The sequence below is a fragment of the Melopsittacus undulatus genome, chromosome 4 (assembly GCF_012275295.1).
Source record: "Melopsittacus undulatus isolate bMelUnd1 chromosome 4, bMelUnd1.mat.Z, whole genome shotgun sequence".
Taxonomy (NCBI): domain Eukaryota; kingdom Metazoa; phylum Chordata; class Aves; order Psittaciformes; family Psittaculidae; genus Melopsittacus; species Melopsittacus undulatus.
This window is the reverse complement of record NC_047530.1, coordinates 9,138,253-9,159,044: the sequence shown is the minus strand read 5'-3', so window position 1 is coordinate 9,159,044 and position 20,792 is coordinate 9,138,253. Positions and strand designations below refer to the sequence as shown.

Sequence of the window (20,792 nt, the reverse complement as noted above, 5' to 3'; positions counted from 1 at the left end):
AAACCATGAATGAGTTTTAAAAAACTCCATGCCAACTTATAGAAAAGTGTCCAGTGAGATTTATTGAAACACAGTGATACAAATTTCTTTGTCATACCAAGCCCCAGATTTCTGTTTCCTGGAGGTTAGGAGGCTTTGTCAGGGAAAAGGCAATTTTCTAATGGTCTTGCCTTTTACATGCCTTTGCAAAACATCCTCTACAGACTAATACTGCAGACAGACCCCATCTGCCCTTTTTTATTTTTAACATACTTAGGTATAGGCCTAAACTTCTAAGCATTGAAGCAACTGCACTTGACATTGATATCACACAGCTTGCTTGAAGTCCAGTACAGGTTTTTACATCACACACTGTATTTACATTATTTATATTTATTCTAACATAATTCTTGCTTATTCTATTGTTATAGAAAACAACATTGTTTAGGCAAAGGACTTGTTACTGTTACTTTTGCATAATTTCAAAAGCAAGAGTAATTCTGCTTTGAATATCCCAGTGATAAAACTTCTTCATATTTGATTATACACAGGGAGTCCAAAATGATATTCAATCCATTATTCACAACAGTAACAAGTAAAACATTGGTCTCTTATCCTCTATTCTGTATTAGTATGTTTTTCCTGTGTACTATGAGTGATGAATTACAGTCACAGGGCATCCTGGTCAGTGACAGTATATGTCAGATACGTCAAAGCTACGCTTGTGATGTTGCTTCTCTGAAGACATGCCTAGCTAGCTGCTGGGATAGATTTTGTTGTAACATTGGTTTTGTCACAGTTTGTGTTTTGAACATTGATGTTGGGGTCATTCATGCCTGAGACAGTGGAGATCTGGTTGGCTTTGCCGAGGTTCTTGATGATATTGATGTTGTACTTGGCAGTTTCCACAAAGCTGTTTTCTAGTAACCAACCATCTGACTCGCCCTCCAAATCTCCTAGCAGGAGGACATTCTTCATTGCTGTTTGTAGGTACCGGACACCAATAAGGACGGAGAGCTGTAAGAAACAGTTAAACAAGAGATTAAATTACAGCCTCAATCCTACCACCACGTCAGCTGACTTGTGTATTTACAGGCTTAATAAATAATATTGAATAAAGCAGACAAATTCCTTACCCCAGCAGTATATCAAACCACTCCCAATTAATTGCATTTTTGTAGGAAGAAAAATACCATAGAGAGAGATTCTTTTTTCTCTCCATTCGTCAGGTATCATTCCCACGTGGATGTTATTGGCACATCAATACCCAGGATTACTCAGGAACACTGCAGCCTCAGAGACTATAACTAATTGCTGTAGAAGGGATGATCAATTAATGGAACTATCAGTCACCATGGGGGAAAAAAAAAATAGATTGCAGTGTGTTAATTTCAGTGGATTTTTTTTCCCCCTGACCTTGATTAAATCAGTATTTCCTCCAAGGAGTCCAGTCATTCATGTGGAAGCCAGATGTGTTCTACATGCCAATGCACTGAAATTAAGAAGGATGGCCTATACAAGTATAGGAAAAAGCCCCACTTCCATAGTTCTCTGGATATTGAGATCATGGTGCCCATGTGTCAATGTTTAAGGGAGTGGAGAGAGCCATCTCCCAGCTTTCTCAAGGTGCTGCCAAAGGCTTGTTGTTTCTGGCACCACTGCTACATCCAGCACTGCTGGAGGACTGTTGGAAACTATTTTAATAACAGTACTAATATTCATGCAATATGGCAATAATCAGAAAAGGAAAACTAAAAATACAAGAAACCCGTATTTTAGCCTATGCTCTTGTGGAGTCCTTTACCTGTGGATGACAACATTCAGTTTACAGCCAGCAGAAAGAGTGCATCTTCACAGGTGTATGTGCTTGCCTGTGAAATGCTTATTTTGATTGTATAATAAGCAGTCTAATCCACATCGGAAAAGATATGCCATGTTTGCAAGCACTCGCCATGTGGTGAAGCTATGGAATGTAAAAAGGAGGCTTTGAGATAGTAGTACCTTTGCTGACTTTCTCCTACAAAGTTAATGTATTTGGCTGAAGACCTGCTCACATTTTTTATATTTGTTAAAACTGATTTAAAACAGTCTTCAGACCTCATTTCCGTGCAGTTGTCACTGCATGCATCATCCTGTAACTGATCCAATAAATGCTTCAGGGAAAGGAATACGCCATAGTCTACTAAAAAAGCTCTGCAAACATGCAGGATTATATACACCCTTTCTGATAGTTCTTCAGTGAGCTTTGCTTCTGCTCTGGGAAATTGTCTACACTGAAGGAAGTCCTGCAACATTGTTGAAGTGTGTTTGGATTTTCTATTGGATACTGAGGCACTCTTCATATGTTACACTGTAGTTATTTGTAGTTATTATGTAGTTAGAGCAGGAAGACTGATTAATCTGAGAAGTGTTTTGATGACGCTTACCTCAAACAACCAAATAAGCAATGCTGTAATACCAATGGATCTCATAATGCCTGTGTAGTACTCCAGCAGGGCCTCTCTGCACCCCCTCACCCAGATATTGAGCTCCTCTGTCAGGAAGTCGTAGTTGTAGTGAGCACTGTTGTTTGTCAGCTGGTACTGGATACAGGGCCGTGGGGAGCTTGGGTTGCAGCAGCTGAAGGGTACTCCATCCACCAAGAACCTCCCATCAACATTGCTCTTCAGGCGGCTGCAGCAGGACAGAAAGTTTGGGCATTACAAACTTGTTAGCAGCAAACAGTGTCTGTGATCTTTATTAAAGGCTATAATGCAAATATGCTGCAATGTACGTGTCTCCAAAGTAACAACAGGAAAATGGGAATATCTTTCCAACTGGAAAAGTTGTTTACTGCAGGAAAATGATATTTTTCCTTTCCTGTGTTTCTGAAGTGTGATATCAGCACAGTATTTCATCTGGTTCTCAGTAGTGTGCATGCAAGATATGGGTTCAGCTTTTGGGAGGGTGGATGTTGCCTTTTTGGGTGTATTTGTGCTGAAAATACTCAAGACAATTTCTGAACTTGTTTATCTTGGTAGAACTCTGGTGGAAGTTTTGGCCCTAGAAATCCTGTTTCACCACTTCTGGATTGATTTTCAGCATGAGCATTCCTTAAGAGAGAACCTAATACAAGGACAACTTCACACGCCTCAGGAACTGCTGGAAATTGTCCGCTGGCATTTATTTCATCATTGTAGCCACGTGCAATGGCTGGTCCAACACATGTCTTGAGACTCACAAGGGAGTTTCTACTTCTTATAACTATGCTTTCTGTAACTTTTGAAACTATTTATATTTATTGCTTGAAATTATTCTCTTCCCCTTCCATATAAGATCAGGAGAGAAATAAGTGGGAAAGAAGAAAGATAAAGAAACTGGAGGGAGAACAAGCGAATCATACGCTGGAAAGAGAACTGAGTCTCAGATTAATCAAGTGTTTCTGGAGCAGTTAAATGAATCCTTGACATCTATTTTCCTTGTATTATCTGCTCTTATGCTCATGGGCCCTTATGAGGACTTCTATTCTCAGAAGGCTCTTCAGAGAAATAGGTTTTCCATAATGTGGAGAGTATCTAATAGGTTGAGAGATGCTCTCACACTTTGGGGAAGTAGTCTTCAAGCATGTATCTATTTTCATGCTCATCACAGATGTCTTATTTCCTGAGGTAGCCCCACAGGTGAGAATCTGTTTTAATGAAGACGATGCCCTTTAGCCTTTGTTAGGGAGCCAGAATACATGAAAGAACTTTCTCTGAGAAATCCAGCTGTCAGCACTTGCTAATAGTAGAATTTTTAATATTTTCCAAAACTTTTCCTCATTTATTAACATTCACAGATCATATTTTCCTGCTCCACTGCAGATGATCTAAATTAAATGGAAAGAAGTCATCACAAGAAGCTCATCAGGTGAACAGAAAGTAGAAACTCTGTGGTTCAGTGCTCTTCTAGCATTTTGGGACTAAATTTATCCTTCAAGAGAAACATAAGCTGGGAGGAAGTTGAGTATCTGTGGCTGTGCTGGGGTAGCAGAATAATTGCCTTCATTTTATTGCTGTGGGCCTGCTAAATACAACCTCCAAACTTTGTTTTCCCTTTTTTTTGGGGGGTGGTGTGTTTTGTTTAACACTGTGTCAAAAATATCTTCCTGAAAGATCTTTCTAAGTCAGGAAGTTCATCTTTCATTTCCCACCTAGGAGTGGCTTAGGTGTGAACTCCTCTCCATCTTCAGTCTTCACTTTGTGGCCATCATATTCCTGGTAATGGCAACAGAATGAAACCAGTGCAAAAGAACCAAAATAATCTATTGAAACCAGACTTAAGTGTGCAAGTTGTGTAAGAGGCAGAGGGAAAACCACTCACTGGGAGGGAAGCAAGAATGGGAGCCAAAGAGGTACAAACAGGAATGCTCGAATGTGGGAGGAGAAAAGAAACCTCACAGAGGCAGGAAAGGAAGGCCGGTACACTGTGAAAGGAAAGCTTTTCCCTGGGCCAGCAGAACACCCTGCATATTTCAGTGACATGACCCAAATACCATACAGCATCTAAAATGGTTAAAACACAATCTCTTACACTGGCTTTTAAGCTTTCTTTGATCCCAACCACCAATTTAATTATTTTTTTTGCTTCCTGCCACATGTTACAAGGAGGAATCTTCTTCCTACTGACAACATTTGCAGTTTCCAGACTTGGGTGATGTCTTCTTGCCATCATGTTTCCTCTTCCTAGTGGCAATTAAGGAATGATGTATCTTGGTAATGTTAGAAGGGAAGACCTCAGTAGCAGAGCTGAGGGAGTAAGACACTCACTGCTATTTGTTGTTGCAATTCAAAGTCATTACAGTACTGCAAAGCAAAACTTGCTTTTGAGACTATGAAAAGGCAATTTTTACCCAACTAATGATAAGCAATTATAGGATTGTACTGCTGTAGCCTGCCTCATCCTCCTGCTTCCCATTGACTCCCCATTTCTTGTCACATCATGATGTTGACAATGGAGATGCAGAAGAGAGGGAAGAGGATTATGAAGGAAGGTGAAAAGTTCAGTTCTGCAAGGTCACATGCCAACTGGCAGCATGTCAGCTCTCACATGCTTTGCCTCTTAATCTACCAAGTACTAACTGACGTACAGTGCAAGATAAAAATAAGGAAAATGTTTGGCTCCTTCTCCATCCTTTCTGAACCAGCTGGATTCTGCTTCCAGTGATTTCCTATCAAATGATTCACTACTAGATTTTTGGAAGTCACTGTATAATTTGGTTATACAGCACCAACTTACATTCTTGCATGAAGTTCCATCTCAATCAAGATGGAGTTGACCCAATTCACATGCAGCAAAAGAAGTTCTGCAGAGCAGTTACTTCTCTCTCACACACCCTAATGGCATCTTCTCCCTACATGGGGCAAAAATTAACCTAACAGTGTATTTTCTAAGTAAGGGCATAGCACAGGTGAACCTGCAGAGGAAAACAGTTTGGCTAAGACCCTGGGTGAAACATTACTGTTTCTGCATGTCTCAGAAATAGAAGGCTGTGTATTTTACTCCTTACAGTAAGATACTATTCTTAAGTTCCTGTGGACCATCTTTGTTGTCATGTAACTTTTCAGTGTAGAACCAGGATTTAAATCTCTTAGGTAAGTCTGCTTTGTGTCACTGTTGCTTTCCAACTTCTCTCTCAAGAACACTTGTTCTACAGCTTGCTTTATTTCCATGGCCAACTGCCTTACACATGTTGGTGCCATCTTGTCTATATTTGCCTAGGTCCTGTCCTCCGAGATGTTTGCAGCTCTGTATATATGCTTTGCTTTGATGGTAGTTTCCAGTTGCAAATGCTGTGAATGTGAGATCTTTGGTCTCTCTTCCTTTGGCTTTACTGACACCGATTTTTGAGTTCAGCAAAACAGGATACTTGAGAAATGCCAGTCAAGCTTTTTGTGTTTCTTTCCCAAGAACAGACATAGTTTCCACTGTCATCAGGGAAGACTTATTTTCAGCTTTAGAAGAATTATTATATACTGGCTTGTCAACTTTCATATTTATGAATATTGTTAAGTTTTCTATTTATTGTAAGAATAAGCAAACTCTTCTTTTTGGCCATATCATTTCACAAGTGCTACATCATGAGAAAAACCACCCCCTTCCTGCCCCAAAAAATTCAAGGGGTTTTCTCCTTTTTTTATGCAGTGTACATGGTGTTGGCAGTTTCTCATATGTGAACATATAGAACTGAACCTAGATTTGCAGCCTAGTATCTTGAAGGAGGAAGATCTTTCAGTGTTTAGGATTGACTGTGCAAGGTACTGATGGTAGAACCCTTTTTTCTTTCCAGTATCAGTTCACTATAATGGAAATTTTGAAGTAGCTAATTCATCACATTAAAAAAGGAAAGATAAATCCTTGCTTTGCTTAACATCCCTTTTGCTAAAAAGTCAGCAAAAAGTAAGTTCTGATTGTGCATGTAGGTAGCATATATTGTGAGTAACATGGTCATTCTACAGTTTTTTGATTAAGAGACTATGGTCCAGTCAAAACTACTATCTGCTTCACCTTCTTGAATGAGTTTTTCTAGATTTCATTATGACTAATAAATACTTACTCCAGAACTTCCTTGGAAGCCATATTCAGGTAACGATGAGATACCCACTGAATTTCAAACCAGTCTCTGAAGCCATTGTTTCCACAGCATTGGAAACCAATTTGTAACATATCCACTGTTTTCTTTAAGAAACATCGTCCAGGTATGTCTGTGTCCTTATAGAACTTAATAGCATCCCTCAGTCCCAGATAGAGAGACTCTTCCAGCTCGTTCCTCATGGTATAGCACATGAGAGCACCCACCAGGATGCAGAAGGTAAAACAGAAGGTGCACACGATGTATGGGAGCATAACTAGTTTCCATCGAGAGAACTTGTTGTTATCTGAGCAGTCATAACAGATTTTACCACCCAGGAAGTTGATGATACATGCTATGACCCCTACAGAGATCAGCATGTTGGGGACAGAGTTAACATCCCCTTTTGCCATCACTTCATTGCGCTTCTTAATCTCTATTTTCAGAAAGAGGCCAAGACTGAAGAGAATGATCCCACTCACTACAGAAACCCAGTTGAGGATCCATAAGATCTGAGCCAATTTGTCCCTCTTAGTTTTGGTGAATTTTACTTTGAGGACAGCCATAGTCGGATCAGAGTTAGGAAAGGAAGCGTAGGTCAAGGAAAGCTTGTAAGCTGATTGGAAGCATCTATCCAAGGCATGCAGCAGAAATCTGAAGGGGAGAGAGAGAGAGATTACTGTCTGTTTGACCAGGTATTTATAGAGGCTACAGGAAACTGTAGCCCTGAGCCCTGCCAAGGGAGTCCCCCAGTGACATTTATAGATTGAATTTCAGTTGTAACAGTTACTTTTCTTCCTAGTAGCTGATGCAGTGCTATTTCCTTTAATAACTTTCCCATGTGATCTGCAGATTCTTATTTTTCTCTTCAAAGGTCACAATGATGGGCATAAAATATGTTCAGAGAGGAACCCCCCTGAGTTTCAAATCAGTATTTCAGTTTCACAGCTGAAGGAGAACGTTGGTGTTTCAAGGTCTATCTTGTTTTCCCTAGCTATTAGTGGACCTAAGAAAAGATACCGTCTTCCCCAGCACTTTTAACCTTGCTTCTCTGCAGCACTACTAATGTTGTGTAACTTCCCCTTTGCATCTCTCCAGTTATATTACAATCACAGGTGGAAAGCAGCTAATAGCATCCAAGACATAAAACCTGTTGGAGCTGGAGACAATGTGTTTCAGTGTATGCAATGTGCATGTAGAACTATGCTGCAGTACGCCAGGATCAAGCAATGATCTTTTTACCTCTCTTCAATGCTTCTGGTGCTTTGTGATTGCCTTTCCTCATTTATATGTTTATAGACTCATCTAATTCCACTAATACAATGGCATTTATTGACTGTAAAACATAATCCTGTAAATTTGGGGAAATACGGAAGTATAAGCAGCATTATACTTGTATAATATTTTTAAGCTAGTGGATGCTACTACTTCACTCTGAATAAAACTGGTATTGGTTAACCCAGCATGAAAACCACCAGCAGACTAGCGGTACAGAAGTAGGGCTATACCTACCCACTAAAGGATCCACAGCTGCAACAAAGTTTAACATGGGGTAAGCAGATTGTTGTAGACTACAATTTAAAAAGGTAATGGCATTCCAGCATCTTCATCTGTGCATGTTGGCAGGAGTCAGTTCTGTTTTAGAGGTGAGGAACAGGTTGTTCCATTCATATCAGGATATGGTTAGACATCTTCATGCATTTCAACATAAGAACATTTTAATGCCTCAGAGATCTACTTATTTTTTGTTGATTTATTTTCTCCTGCTTTTCTTCCCCTCAAAACTATTAATTTTTGTATATTTTGTGCAATACAGAGAATAGTGTGAAAAATGCACAGTATTTTTCTTATTTCCAAAGGTATTGAGGCCAGCAGCTATCTGACTTTAAAAACAAGGTGCTGATTTTAATGATTGTTAAGGCTGATTATCAGTTATGGTTGAATATTGATTCTGACCATACTGTTATAAGCATATCAGTTATAATTATGAAATACTGATTATTGGTAGACACCTCTGTACAAGCAAGTTCAGATAATAGTAATTCATAAAATTACAACACTTTGTTCACACTGATCTTCTACAATTTTCTTCAGACCTCATTCAAAAAGATCATGCTCTGCTGGCACAGAATTAAGTCTCCATATGCATTCAGCTGACAGCCTGTCTAAGCCTGGAGACAGTATCTTTGATTGCTTCACCAGCTAAGCAGTTCATGACTTGAACTTAAATAGCTGTAGATGGCTGCTGCAAATAGGTTTATTTGCCCCTGATACTCAGGTCTCAGAGCTCACAATAGAGAGAATCTGTTGTGAAATCCCCTAGCTGCTGATAAGCAACTCATGTTCAATGGCCAGTGTACATGAATGCACCACTCCCTGTTCACTACTGTGAAATACACTTGTGTATTTACACAATGCCTCTGAAATGTTAGGCACATGTACAGTTACAGTGGCACTGAGAACACCCTGCTTGCCAAACATCTTTTGCTTTAATGTTTGAATAAAAGTTATAAACAGCTTTATCTTTATTTAAAAATCCATCACTCAAGAAGCATTGTTGATTTTGGAAGACTTTGTCATATTTGATCCATAAAGAAACTTGAAGCTGAATTCCATAAGCAGGGGTGTATTCCATCTCATACAGCTATTCTGACAGAGCTCCCTCACCCATTTTTAGATGCCTGAGGTTAAAATAATGAAAAATATCTGTGCAAAAGCAACTTTCCTCAAGTCCTTGCCTCCAGTAATTCTCATCTGGTATTTCCAGCTTCCTCAGTACAACTTCAATATTGTTGTAAGACCAATTTTCATGGAATATTCACATGCATCTAACAGAGGTACTACAGTCCTCTAGTGCAATAAGACCTGCTGTTTCATATGAGCTGTACTGCCAGAGGAAAAGGGGGGAAATCACTGGTTGTTGTAGTGCAGTGACCACTCGATGACTGATCCTGGCTGTCACTGATATACCTGGGATTGCACAAAGATACACTGTGCTTCTCATGAAACTTTGGGTGCATCGAGTCTGGGACAGAGGAACAACTTATCTACTCCGTTCCTGCAGTCCCAGCTTCTGTGTGGATACTTCTCTTTGAATCATTTTTCCTATTATTTACTGAATTTATTTTAGATAATTAGATGACTCTCTTCCCATCATGATGACTTTTGTGAGCACACAATGACATTATTCTTTTCCCAACTCTTCAATGAAGTATTGAATATATTTATTAGCATAAGATGTATTGGAATTCACTTTTTTTGATCATAATGAAGACATTTCTTCCAGCTGAAATAATTGAGGTGCAGTTATGAGCTAGAAGTGTTATTGTCTTGTTCTGCAATATGCATCTGTTCTTCTCCAAGTTACATTTGACAGTGGGCTACTGTAAAACCACCAATGCTCCCAGTAGTTCAATGGAACAAGCACCTTTAGCAAAGTTCTTTGAAACACACCATGCCATTGCACACGAGGCACTCCAGAAGTATGAAGCACATACACACAGACATTTTTATCCCAGCTATGGGAGAACAAGTTAATTTATTCTATAAAGGGAGAAATACTTCTTTCAATAGAGGAAGCCAAATAAATGTGGACATCCCTCCCATATTATCAGTACCGTTCTCAAATTTACCTTGTTTAACTCATTTCAAAGACAGCTTCCATCAGCATATGGCAAGTAGCTTTTTGCTTCCAAAATGCCACATACCTGTTCCTTTGGTATCAATTTCCCCCAGCTAGATAGAACAAGACACAGCACAACTATTCAGTTTTACATAACACTTACTTATTAGATGCAAATTTTCCACAGAAATTTGGTTTGCATTTTTATCATAAAGAAACCCATCTTACCAATTTCACTAAAATCCACCATTTTTGCTAAACACACATTCCTATCTGTAAAAGAAACCACTAACCTGCTTCAGAGGACTGAATGGGATTTTGAAACTGGCAACTTGCTGAGTACAGTGGAGAAAATACCTGGATCAGGCATCCTGAGCAAGACCGAAGTACTGATTTCCTGATGTCTGTGTAGTTCTTCTGTCCCAGAAGAGATGAAGAAAGAGACTTCAGCTCTCCTGCCTGTGCTAATCTCTCATCTCTAATCGTAGCTAAGAGATTTATTTCAAGGTTCTTATGCCACCAGGTTAAGTCCTGCAAAACAGGCCACTTAGCTGAGTGTGAGCTGAGATCTCACCAACAAAATGCATTTATAGTAACTTCTTTTACCTTGCACCCCAGAAGTTTTGGCTAGCAAGCAGCAGACTCTTCTTCAGTACCTGCTAATGCCTTCATTAGTTCTTAACTTGCTCTTAACAATAAGTGTGGGTTCAAGAGAGAGAAGAATGAAACTTTGTGCTTCTGTCTGAAGAGAAAAATCTGTCTTAGCAATCGTCATTTACACTTGCTATTATGTGCCTTGCCCATCATTCCATATTTTTTGGATGGAATCATCTGTTGTCTGTACTGACTCTGACTCTGTTCAAGAAAGGAATTCAAATTACCAAGACCAATTGGATCATACTGTATGACTCACAATAGATTGTGGTTTGGGAAGATTTCCAGATTCAAGAATAATCTAGCAGAAACCTCTGTCCTAGGCTCTTTAAAAGCTTTATCTCAAGCCAGAACCAAAAGCATCTTGTTCCCTGGCATTTCTGAGCCCAGCCTGTAGTAATATGTGGGATGCACATTGCTGGGTTGAACTGATAATAGCAATAGCAACAAGCTGAATATGCAGCAATGCTCGATCAAGTTAGTGGTGATGTTGGTACCAGAACTGAATCACTCAGCAGGACCAGGGTTGGTCTATAGAGTTCATAATGCATCAGAGTCCATTGAACACACATAGAATCATAGAATAGTTAGGGTTGGAAAGGACCTTAAGATCATTTAGTTCCAACCGACTGACTGCGAGGGACTCTGTACCAGGGATAGCAGTGCATGTGGATATTCTCAGCTAATAAGTCCTCTCCCAGATAATGATGAGCAATAAACCCGTACCATGATATTATTCTAACTCTGTATTATGGGAATATGCCTCCCCCACCTTTTTGAAAGTCTCATGCTTCTGCAAATATTATCTGTACCCCTCTGCATGCATCAGTATTATCACACTTAGGAAAGGTAACAGATTAGTTATCACAGCAATTCAGTCTATCAAAGTCCTGAGTAAGGCAGAGACTGGAATATCTAACTCCAATATTCTAAGAATTAAAAACAACCAGGACTTGTTCGCTTGCCAGAAGTAATTCCATGCATTACTGCATAGAAAAGGAAGGATCATAACTGTCAATGTCACTCTGTACCTCCACTGGGTGAAAAACCCCAAGGACATGTCCCAGCAGGATAGTCATACAATGAAATTCTCTCCCTTTTTAGTTTCTCTGATACAATCAAACTCATAACTAATGGTTATGCTGAAAGCTCCATCCAACAGTGCATTGACTGATACCATATGGCAAACTTTCACAGAGCTGCTTCCTTGATGTGTGGCACATCCCTGGAGCCATACAGGCTCCATGTGCCCTTTGTGGGCAACTTCAGTTCAGAAAAATATCATTTACCATATCTTAATCTTTCAAACAGAAATACCTGAGGTAGGGCCTCCAGCTTTCTATCTTGCTTATGTGCTGCTGTACAGCACCATCCAGGAAACTTCAGATCAAATGCATATGTGATACATCTGGGACCTGTTGGACCTACTGCATATGGACCACACAAACACTTGCATAGGATCAAAGATACCTCAACCACAGTGAATTAGTCCTGTGCACATGAATCATTCATACTTCGGATGTGCTGTACTTATGCAAACCACAAAGAATAGTAGATCTGTTCAAATGTGTACAACTGTGTACAGATCAACTCTACAGAGCATATCCAACAAGTGAAATATATTCCTTGTGGACAGCACAAGTACATAAATGCATGCATTTGCCTGAGATTTTTGAGGTATTGCTTTGGCTGGAATGGGATATATTAGAAATCCTGGATAAATGTCTGATATCGTTTTCTGTTCCCAGAAAAAGTTCTTGTGTCAAAACCCACACATCTGTGGAACTCCAGACATATGTTACCCCTGAGTATTAGAAAATGTTATTGCCTCAGATACCTACTAGTAGAAAAATGCACCTTCCCTGTTGTTGTTTTGCGATATAAACCCAGTACTTGCATGCATGAAAGCAAGCAAGCAGAAGATGGCAGTGCTGCTGTATGTAGTTCTTTTCCTACAGTGCAAAGTAAGAAGCTTTACTTTATTTATGTTAGAGAAATCAGAGGTCACTCTCACATCTAGGGCAAGCTCAGGAATGTATCATTGTAGGAAATTACTTAAATCCAATGTTATTGCACTTAGAGGTCAATGTTACCTGTACTTTTTGTTCCATGTTGTACTGGGAAATGGTTTCAGCTGCAAAGTTAATATTAAAAGTTAAGTTGCTCAGAAATTAGTATGGCAATCTATAACCATGATGCACTTTCCTACAAACCCGTTGGGAAGTCTGGACACCAAGACCACAATGATAGAGTAGCGTTTTGTACCTCAGCAGGAGTGATTACATGTAGGTCTGCCATCTACCACCCACTTTCTTGCTAACAGTGGAGATCACTGTGCTGTGGCTTAGGATCTGAAAGAGGTAAATTTAATAAATGTTAGGCCAATTACTCATCTGTTTAGTACCATTTATATATAAGTCCACAAGCAAGGACAGATGTATGCTGAATTAGCCCAAAGAGCTAGTTGGGATGGTGCATGCTGCAAATTTTAATTTTACACCTAGTTTCCAAAAGTTAATGCTTTGTTTTTATATTCCAATGGCCTTCCATTTCATCTTCTGTTTAATGAAAATGATAACTAATGAGAAGAGATCTTGGAGTGATGGACTAAAACTGGAGGCACTTACTAGGTCTGACACAAGCAGTTAGTAACATGTCAGTGCTTCAGAGTGTTTCTTTAACATGTCAGTGCTTCAGAGGGGGAGTCCATATTCAGGACTTTAGTAAAGTTAAGAATCACATGCTAGATACTGCCACATGAACTAAGTAAATCATATATTTTGTAGCTACAGCTGCACTGTACTGCTGTTGTACCAGAAGACCCTTATACCATGCAAAATACAGATACTGTCATGGCAGCTCATTTAATTGCCTGAAGACCACCACAAACAAATCAGAAAAAGAAGTACTATTAATTTTCATTTTTAGATGTTTAAAGGTTATAACAATATGAATGCTGGAGCCAGACTCAGGCAAAAGGGAGATTATAGCAGGCTTGCATGAAGTGCAGTGCACATGTCCTGCTGTTCTTCAGGGCTCCTGTATATTACGGGAAACACCATGTGGGTACCTGTCAAGACAGCTCTGATTTCAATCCATAGGAGCTGTACTGTCCATAACCTCTGAGTCATCCACTCCTGATTCATGGTGAGTCATTACAAATGGAAAACTAAGGCACAGAAACAGGGTATTTACCTTTAAATCAGACCAGCTGTCTATAGAAAATGAATCTGTATTTTAAATTGGTTGGTAACCTAAAACTTCCACCTTGGCCATAATTTTTTTTTTGAAGGCTAATGCATTTTTACAACCTATTCATAATTAGACCGTGCAGCAATCTTGCTTTTCACATTCGTACCTTCCTCACTATGGATCATCACAAGCCAGTCATCAGGAAGCTTTTTGCAAAATGGAATTACACACACATTATGAAGGTTTCCAACAAAATTCCCCTAACATCATGAAGTAAAATTTCCATTTTCTGTTCCATATCTCAGAGCATCAATACCTGGGTGCACTATACTGCCAACTGACCCTTTCTCCCCTAGCAAAGTAGTCAGATATACACTCTCACATTTCTCCTCGAACAGACCTCCTATACTAATCACAAAGTCTCCCTGTTGACACCTTATTATAAACCTGGTGTTGGTGCTGGTTTTCATTCTCTAGACACTATTGAACTGAACAATATTACTCAGGACATCTTGTAGGGAATCAGATTCTTTTAGAAAGAAAAAAAGACAGTTACCAAAAGAAGAAAAAGAGACTCACAGTTTCTGAAGCTGTCAAACAGACCAAACCCACCACCTGGACACAGTGCTCTTACTGCTCCTCTGAAAAAGATCCAAGATCTTTGTCTGAAGTCCCTTCAGCAGTGACTTCATGCTTATTGACACTGTGTCTTGAAACAATCTATGAAAAAAAGATGGAAGAAACTCAGTTTTTTTACTGCAGAGAAGACTGATGGTGAGAGGTAAAAATAGTGTTCAAGCAATTTTAAGGTAGCTGGACAGAGGAAGCAAATAAATTCCTTTGATGATAGGTGGAGAAATGATAGGTGAAATCTTTCTTTTAGTGAGAACAGTGAAACAGCCCATGAAAAAGCTTGATTTCCATCAACAGTATACTTTTAGAAGAGATTGACAAGTATCAGCTGGGAATATTGTAGGACACATAGTCCTTCCTTGGGAAAAGGTCTGAATTCGATGTCTCAAGGTCTTGTGATTTTTCATTTGCTATGAACAGGATACCTGCTTAAACATCTACAAAACTCTGTAAGTCCTACCCCATCCTTGGTCAATATTTCTTGTGCTCATTGACTTTTACCTGAAATGTGAACTTATAAAACATGTTTACCTTTTTCCTCTTCAGTGAGAACACTGTTTCCATCTCCATTTATATACCAAGTTTTAACTGCAATTTTCAACAAATTCTAGAATTTGGTGGATGTTCATTTACTGACTAACTGAACCTCTTGGAAATGAGTACTTAGGAAGTCTGTGCATCTTGCTATCTTTCTTTTGTCACTTCTCTTTTATAACAATTATTTGATTTCTGACTTTCTAAAAAAAAAAATCTGGAGCTTTGTCTCCTATTCTATGGTTAACTAAGCAGAAACATTAGTGAGAACTTCTGACTCATAAAGAAATAAACAAGTAACCCAAACACCTTGATGTCTAGGCTAAGAAGTTCCAATGAATGTATTGGAAAACAAGGAGTCTGTACTTCACAGGATGAATCATCCACTCCCATACACGTTCATCTGAAGAAAATAACAGCAGAATTCAGAAGGTGTCACACATTGTTCCTCATGTCACCCTTCTCCATCAGCAGATATGTGCATAGGTACAGGTTTTTGATTTTTGAAGATTCCTTGATGAAACATTAAATCATTCATTCCAAACAAAAAAACACTGATGAAAATTCTCACTTATCCCACTAGGAAGATTTCCAGGAAAGCAAACTTATCTTTCCATGATTACCTGTTGTGAAGCCTAAGAAAGCAGAAGTTGAAACACTAGAAAGTTGTGTTCCATCTACAAACAATCTCGGAAGTTCTGATCTAGTGCTTCAAACAAGAAAGCAAGCTATTGGGAGTTTTTATGTGGGTATATTCTCATTCCCTATTCTTTTTAAAATAACAAAAAATAATTAAAGCTAGAACTGTATCCAAGTTTGTCCAGAAATAAGTTTGCTGTCACTTTGTCTTGTTTCTATATTTTTAAAATTCAGAACAGTTCTATTTATTGCATCAGTAGATGACTTAATACTTATTATTATATATTGAAGCTATATTAGACATGTTAGAACATATTTGCAGAACTGGGAATTATTTTTCACACTGCCATTTTTCTCTCTCTCTCCTCCTCTCACCCCTGAGCTTTCCATAACAACTACTTGGTTATAATAAAGTTTGGGCAGGTAAGCCTTTGGAATTTGGAGTAATCCTAACAGTAACCTCCTGCTCTCTGACTTCAGAGTTCTGATCTGCAGTGCTTTTCTTTTTTCTCCTTGCAGTCTCCAGCCAAGCTAGATATTTTGAATTGAACTAAGAGAAGACAGTCTACTTTATTGATTTACATTGCACAGAGGTGTCCATTTGCAGTGGTTTAGAGCTGTTGACTGACTTTGCTAAGTAACTTCATTATCCCTCCATTTGGAAGTAACAGACTAAAATTTCTGCTGATGCAATCATTCTGACTTCAGAAAAGTTAAACCAGCAAACAATTGTTTCCAGTACTTGTTCTTCTCCATCCAAAGTGAAATTCACCTCTTGGCAAAATCTGAACCTTTGCTGTGCAAATAATGATTTTCCCCTTCCTGCAATTTTAATAATTTATTTATAAAAGTAACATTTTTTGTATAATTTATGATACAAATGTTAACTTTATTTCTGTGTAAGTGTTTCTCAGGAATAATAAAAGCAATGTAATAGTTTCAAGAAGAAATATTTAGGTATACTGTTTACCCGCACAGAGAAATATAATGTACATGTAAGAATTCACCTTCCAGAGAATACTCATAGTAGGAACAGACTCAGAGATCCTCAACAGATTGGAGTTAGAGGTTGCTCTTCCCCCTTTTCTTTCTATACAAGTAGGAGTAAACTAAAATGACTTGATTAATTCACAGTCACATAAGGGTTAAATGTTTATCTGTGCTGGGCTACTGCACTTGAATATGCTTGCAAGAGCTTTCTGACTTTAGAGGAGGATGTAGAATTCTCATTATCATTTCATGCAGATTCAGAGGTGGTTCTTCATTCACATATGTTTGATGTATTGATTAAAAGGCTGCATGATAAACTCCCATACAAAACATAGCTACACCAGAACATACAAAATATTCTGCAGGGTCAGACCAGTTACCCACTTGGCCCTCTAGTCCATCTCTAACAGTAGCAAGAGTAAATAGTATTTAGAAGTACTTTCTATAGTTAATCTCCCTTTTACTCCCTCTGCATTCAAACTGTTGTTAATGGTATGTCATGGAATACCAGATAAATACTACACAAAGCCAGATACAGCAACAAAATCCAAGTGATTAAAAGATATGGAAAAGGTTGTAGTTATGCTACAAAAAGAGACACATTTTTACATTGAGATTGCCAGTTAGAACTAATAATCTAAAACCTGAATAATGGGAACAGGGCAACTTTTTCCAAGCCTAATCAATACTATGCATCAAAGCTTAGCTACCTGTACTACTGCAGAAAACCCTAGAGTATCATGGTTCCATATTTACACAGAGATTTAAATATGTGGGGTTTTTTTTATTCCGCAAGTTTGCATTGACAGAGCAAAGGCTGGTATCAGTTATATTTACCATCATCTTTGAACCCAAAATAGTAGAACAGAAAGCCTTGAAGAACCTCTTGGTGTATTTCTGGAACAGTGAATTAGAAAGGATTAGATCTTTTAAGACCTCCTCCACTGAAGTGGAAACAGATTTTCCTTTTGAGAAAATGGAAAGAAGTAAAGAAGTTTTAGTTTATTTCTTCCCTGCTTGGCTTTTATTTGGACCATTCAGGTTTTGTCTACATCTGAAAAGTTCATGGTAATTTGAAAACTAGCAGATTATAACTTTAACTGATGATGAAGGGAAAGGCTATTTGGTCCTTGAAAACCTACAATGTGCCTGCTCACTTACAGTATGCTAAGATGTGCTCATGATGTGGTTTCCATGATATTGTGAATGATAACATGGTTATGTTACATAATGAATTGCTAACTTGTGAATTCCAAAGTGATGAGAGAAGCTATACCTTTTGGATTAGCAATGCTAAACAGGTAAACAGACAAACCAGATAAACAAGTTTAAGGCCTTTTCATTCTCTTTAATAGTATCAGATAATTTTCCTGAAGAATTGTACACCTCAGGCAATAAGTCAGTTATTGGGAGAACAAAAAAGACTCTTCACAGGTATATTCATGAGCTGGCTACTGCACCTCAAACACAGGAAGTGTTGTTGGCATTACTTGAAATAAGAGGTGGTTAGGGCATTCATATACCCTCAATTACAGTCTGGGAGGAAAAGTACTTTCTACTTCAAAGTGAATATACGAAAATATTTGTTTTGTAAAAATGGGTATAAGGGGCTGGTCTAGAATAACTGTAGACAAGTCTGGTACAATAGGTAACTCCAGAGGAATAATTTACATCTGAGAAATTGTAAATGCCTATCAAAGGTAAGCATAACTCATAAATCCATTTCACAATTGGGTAGTCGTACTAGTAGAAAAAAAATAGGAAAAAAAAAGAAAAAACAACCCTCCCCACCTACTGCAATCAAGGTTGGTTCATTTCCATTCACAAAATGAGTATTTCTTAGTAATATCAGCTTTCTTATTAACCGCTTTAACTGTTAGGACATTATACACACACACATTCTCTCTATATTGAGGACTATACATTTATCACTTGTATCTACACAGCTACAGCTGGTGGCCTGCTGCTGGAGGGAGTTCACTTTGTGAAGGAAGAATCATCTGGCTGAAACTGACACAGCAAGTCACAACTGTTTGAGCTCTCTGTTAGGTTAGGTTCACAGCTCCCACTGCTGGGTAACTCCTTTGCAAACTACAAGTACCAAGATCTTCCTACTCATAAAGCAGCAGTAGCAGATACTGTTTTCAAGCGCTACTCTTTTACTAGAATCTCTTTGTGACAAATGAAGAAAGGGCTTAAATTATTCACACTATCATTATCTTATTTGCCTGACAGCAAGGAAATAAACACTTTCTTTAATGAAACTTCACACACGGGGAAGATTGCGGTGTGTTTACTCACTTCGTACAAGCTGCTGCGAGCACAGCAAATCTGTGCCTTCCCCTTCCCACAGAACAGCTCTCTCCTATCTGCCGCTCTGCCAGATGGATCCAGCCTCTGGGTTGACACCGTGGCCTACACACACGTCCTGTCGGCTGTTGTGCGATGGCACATGTGCGATGGAGCACCCGCTCCATTGTCTCACACGGCGAGAGAGTCCTGCCTGCAGTGAGGAGTCACCTGTGAGAGCTGAAGCCTTTACTCCAAAGGGCGTACTGGCGAGGGACGCCCCAACCCGTCCCTAGTGCCACAGCCTGGCGCCCATGGGCGACAGTCCTGCTGTGTCCTTAGGACAGCGCTTGCCCCCGGGGGACACAACACCTGACGCGACGTGAGGGATCTGCAGCACACCGCACGGGAACCTCCGCCTCAGCCCCTTCCCTCAACCCTCTCGCCACCGAGGAGGCAGGGCAGCGGCCTGGCTGAGGCAGGCCCCGGGCAGCCCCCTCCAGTTGCGGGCAGCTTCGCCGGTAAGGCCCGGAGATGACCGAGCCCGGGCTACTGAGGTACCGGAGGCGCCTGACGAAGCCGGTACCGCAGCGAGGACACAGCTCCCCCAGTAGCAGAGCAGGCGCTGCAGCGGGGAGCGGCCCAGCCTCGGTCCCCGTCATAGGCCGCTGCCCGCCACCCCTCAGAACCTCGTCGGGAAACGGCTCGCTCCCAGCCCCGGCCGGTCGGGCCGCTGCCAGCGCGGCAGCAAACTACAACATCCAGGGCGCTCCTCGGCGCTGGGCGGCCTGGCTGGGAGCGCTGCTCGGCGGCCCTCACCCCACCTCGCACACGGCACCGCTCCCAGGTGCGCCCGCCCCCGGCATCCTAATTGATCGCGCTGATAACCAATCACGCAGGAGCAATCTCCGCGGCTGCCCAATCACGGCTCCGGAAAGAAGGATGCGGGTGGTGCCCCGGAGGACAGCGGGCTCGGTGGCACCGCGGCTGAGGAAGGGCGAGAGCGGAGAGGCAGCGCGGCCGGGCTCCGTGGGGGGCTGTCGCAGGGATGGCGGCCGTGAGGGGGTTAACCCCTTTGGGGATGGCCGCGGGCCCCTCCGTAACCCCCTGAGCGTTCCTCTGCGCTGCGCGCAGCCGCTTCCCCTCCCCGCGGGCGGGCCGGCGCTGTCCCGGCACTGCAGTCGCCATAGAGACCGTGCCGCACGCCATGGGGCGGAGGCCGGACCGGGGGGCGCCGCTCTAACCCCGCGACGCGCCGCGGGGCCCGCAGGGACTCGCCGTGTTGCTCCGTACCGCCCCGAGGAGCCGCCGCTGCCTCGGCCCCGTTCCAGGTGAGGAGACGCGGCGGCTGTCGCGGTGACCGCTTCCACTTGCGCGCCCGCCGCCGTGGGCCCTGGCAGCCGGGCGGAGATGTCCCCGGGGGCGCTGCGTCCGCCTCAGCGGGTGCGGCCCTCGGGCTCCGGGCGGCCGAGCCTCCACCGCCCCCGCGGCCTCAGCCGTTGTTGTTGCGTGGGAGCCGCTTCGTGGTTTGTCTCTACGGGAGCAGGAGTTTGCCGGGCGGAGGAGCTGCGGGGAACCAGCCCGAGAGGGGCTCATTGCAGCGGGGGTGCGGGACCGGCGGTCCTGTCTGTGGAGTTGGGGTGGGCAGGCTGGCAGGCTCCGGCAGCGAGC

At 41.1% G+C, this 20,792-nt stretch overlaps 1 protein-coding gene across 2 annotated transcripts; it reads right to left on the bottom strand.

Annotated features, from left to right (window-relative positions):
* Positions 1-64: 64 nt before the first annotated feature.
* LOC101868632 (photoreceptor outer segment membrane glycoprotein 2) lies at positions 65-19,973 on the bottom strand. Of its 2 annotated transcripts, XM_005143901.3 has the most exons (6): positions 19,134-19,973; positions 14,616-14,756; positions 10,484-10,607; positions 6,554-7,222; positions 2,406-2,652; positions 65-996 (listed from the first exon to the last, which is right to left on the bottom strand). In XM_005143901.3, exons 4-6 carry the CDS (start codon positions 7,132-7,134, stop codon positions 730-732), a joined length of 1,095 nt encoding a protein of 364 aa, XP_005143958.1. In that variant the 5' UTR covers positions 7,135-7,222; positions 10,484-10,607; positions 14,616-14,756; positions 19,134-19,973; the 3' UTR covers positions 65-729. The 2 variants fall into 2 exon arrangements, with proteins under 2 accessions (XP_005143958.1, XP_030900400.1); XM_031044540.2 differs by lacking the exons at positions 10,484-10,607; positions 14,616-14,756; positions 19,134-19,973 and adding an exon at positions 8,081-8,179.
* Between the last annotated feature and the right edge of the window lie 819 nt (positions 19,974-20,792).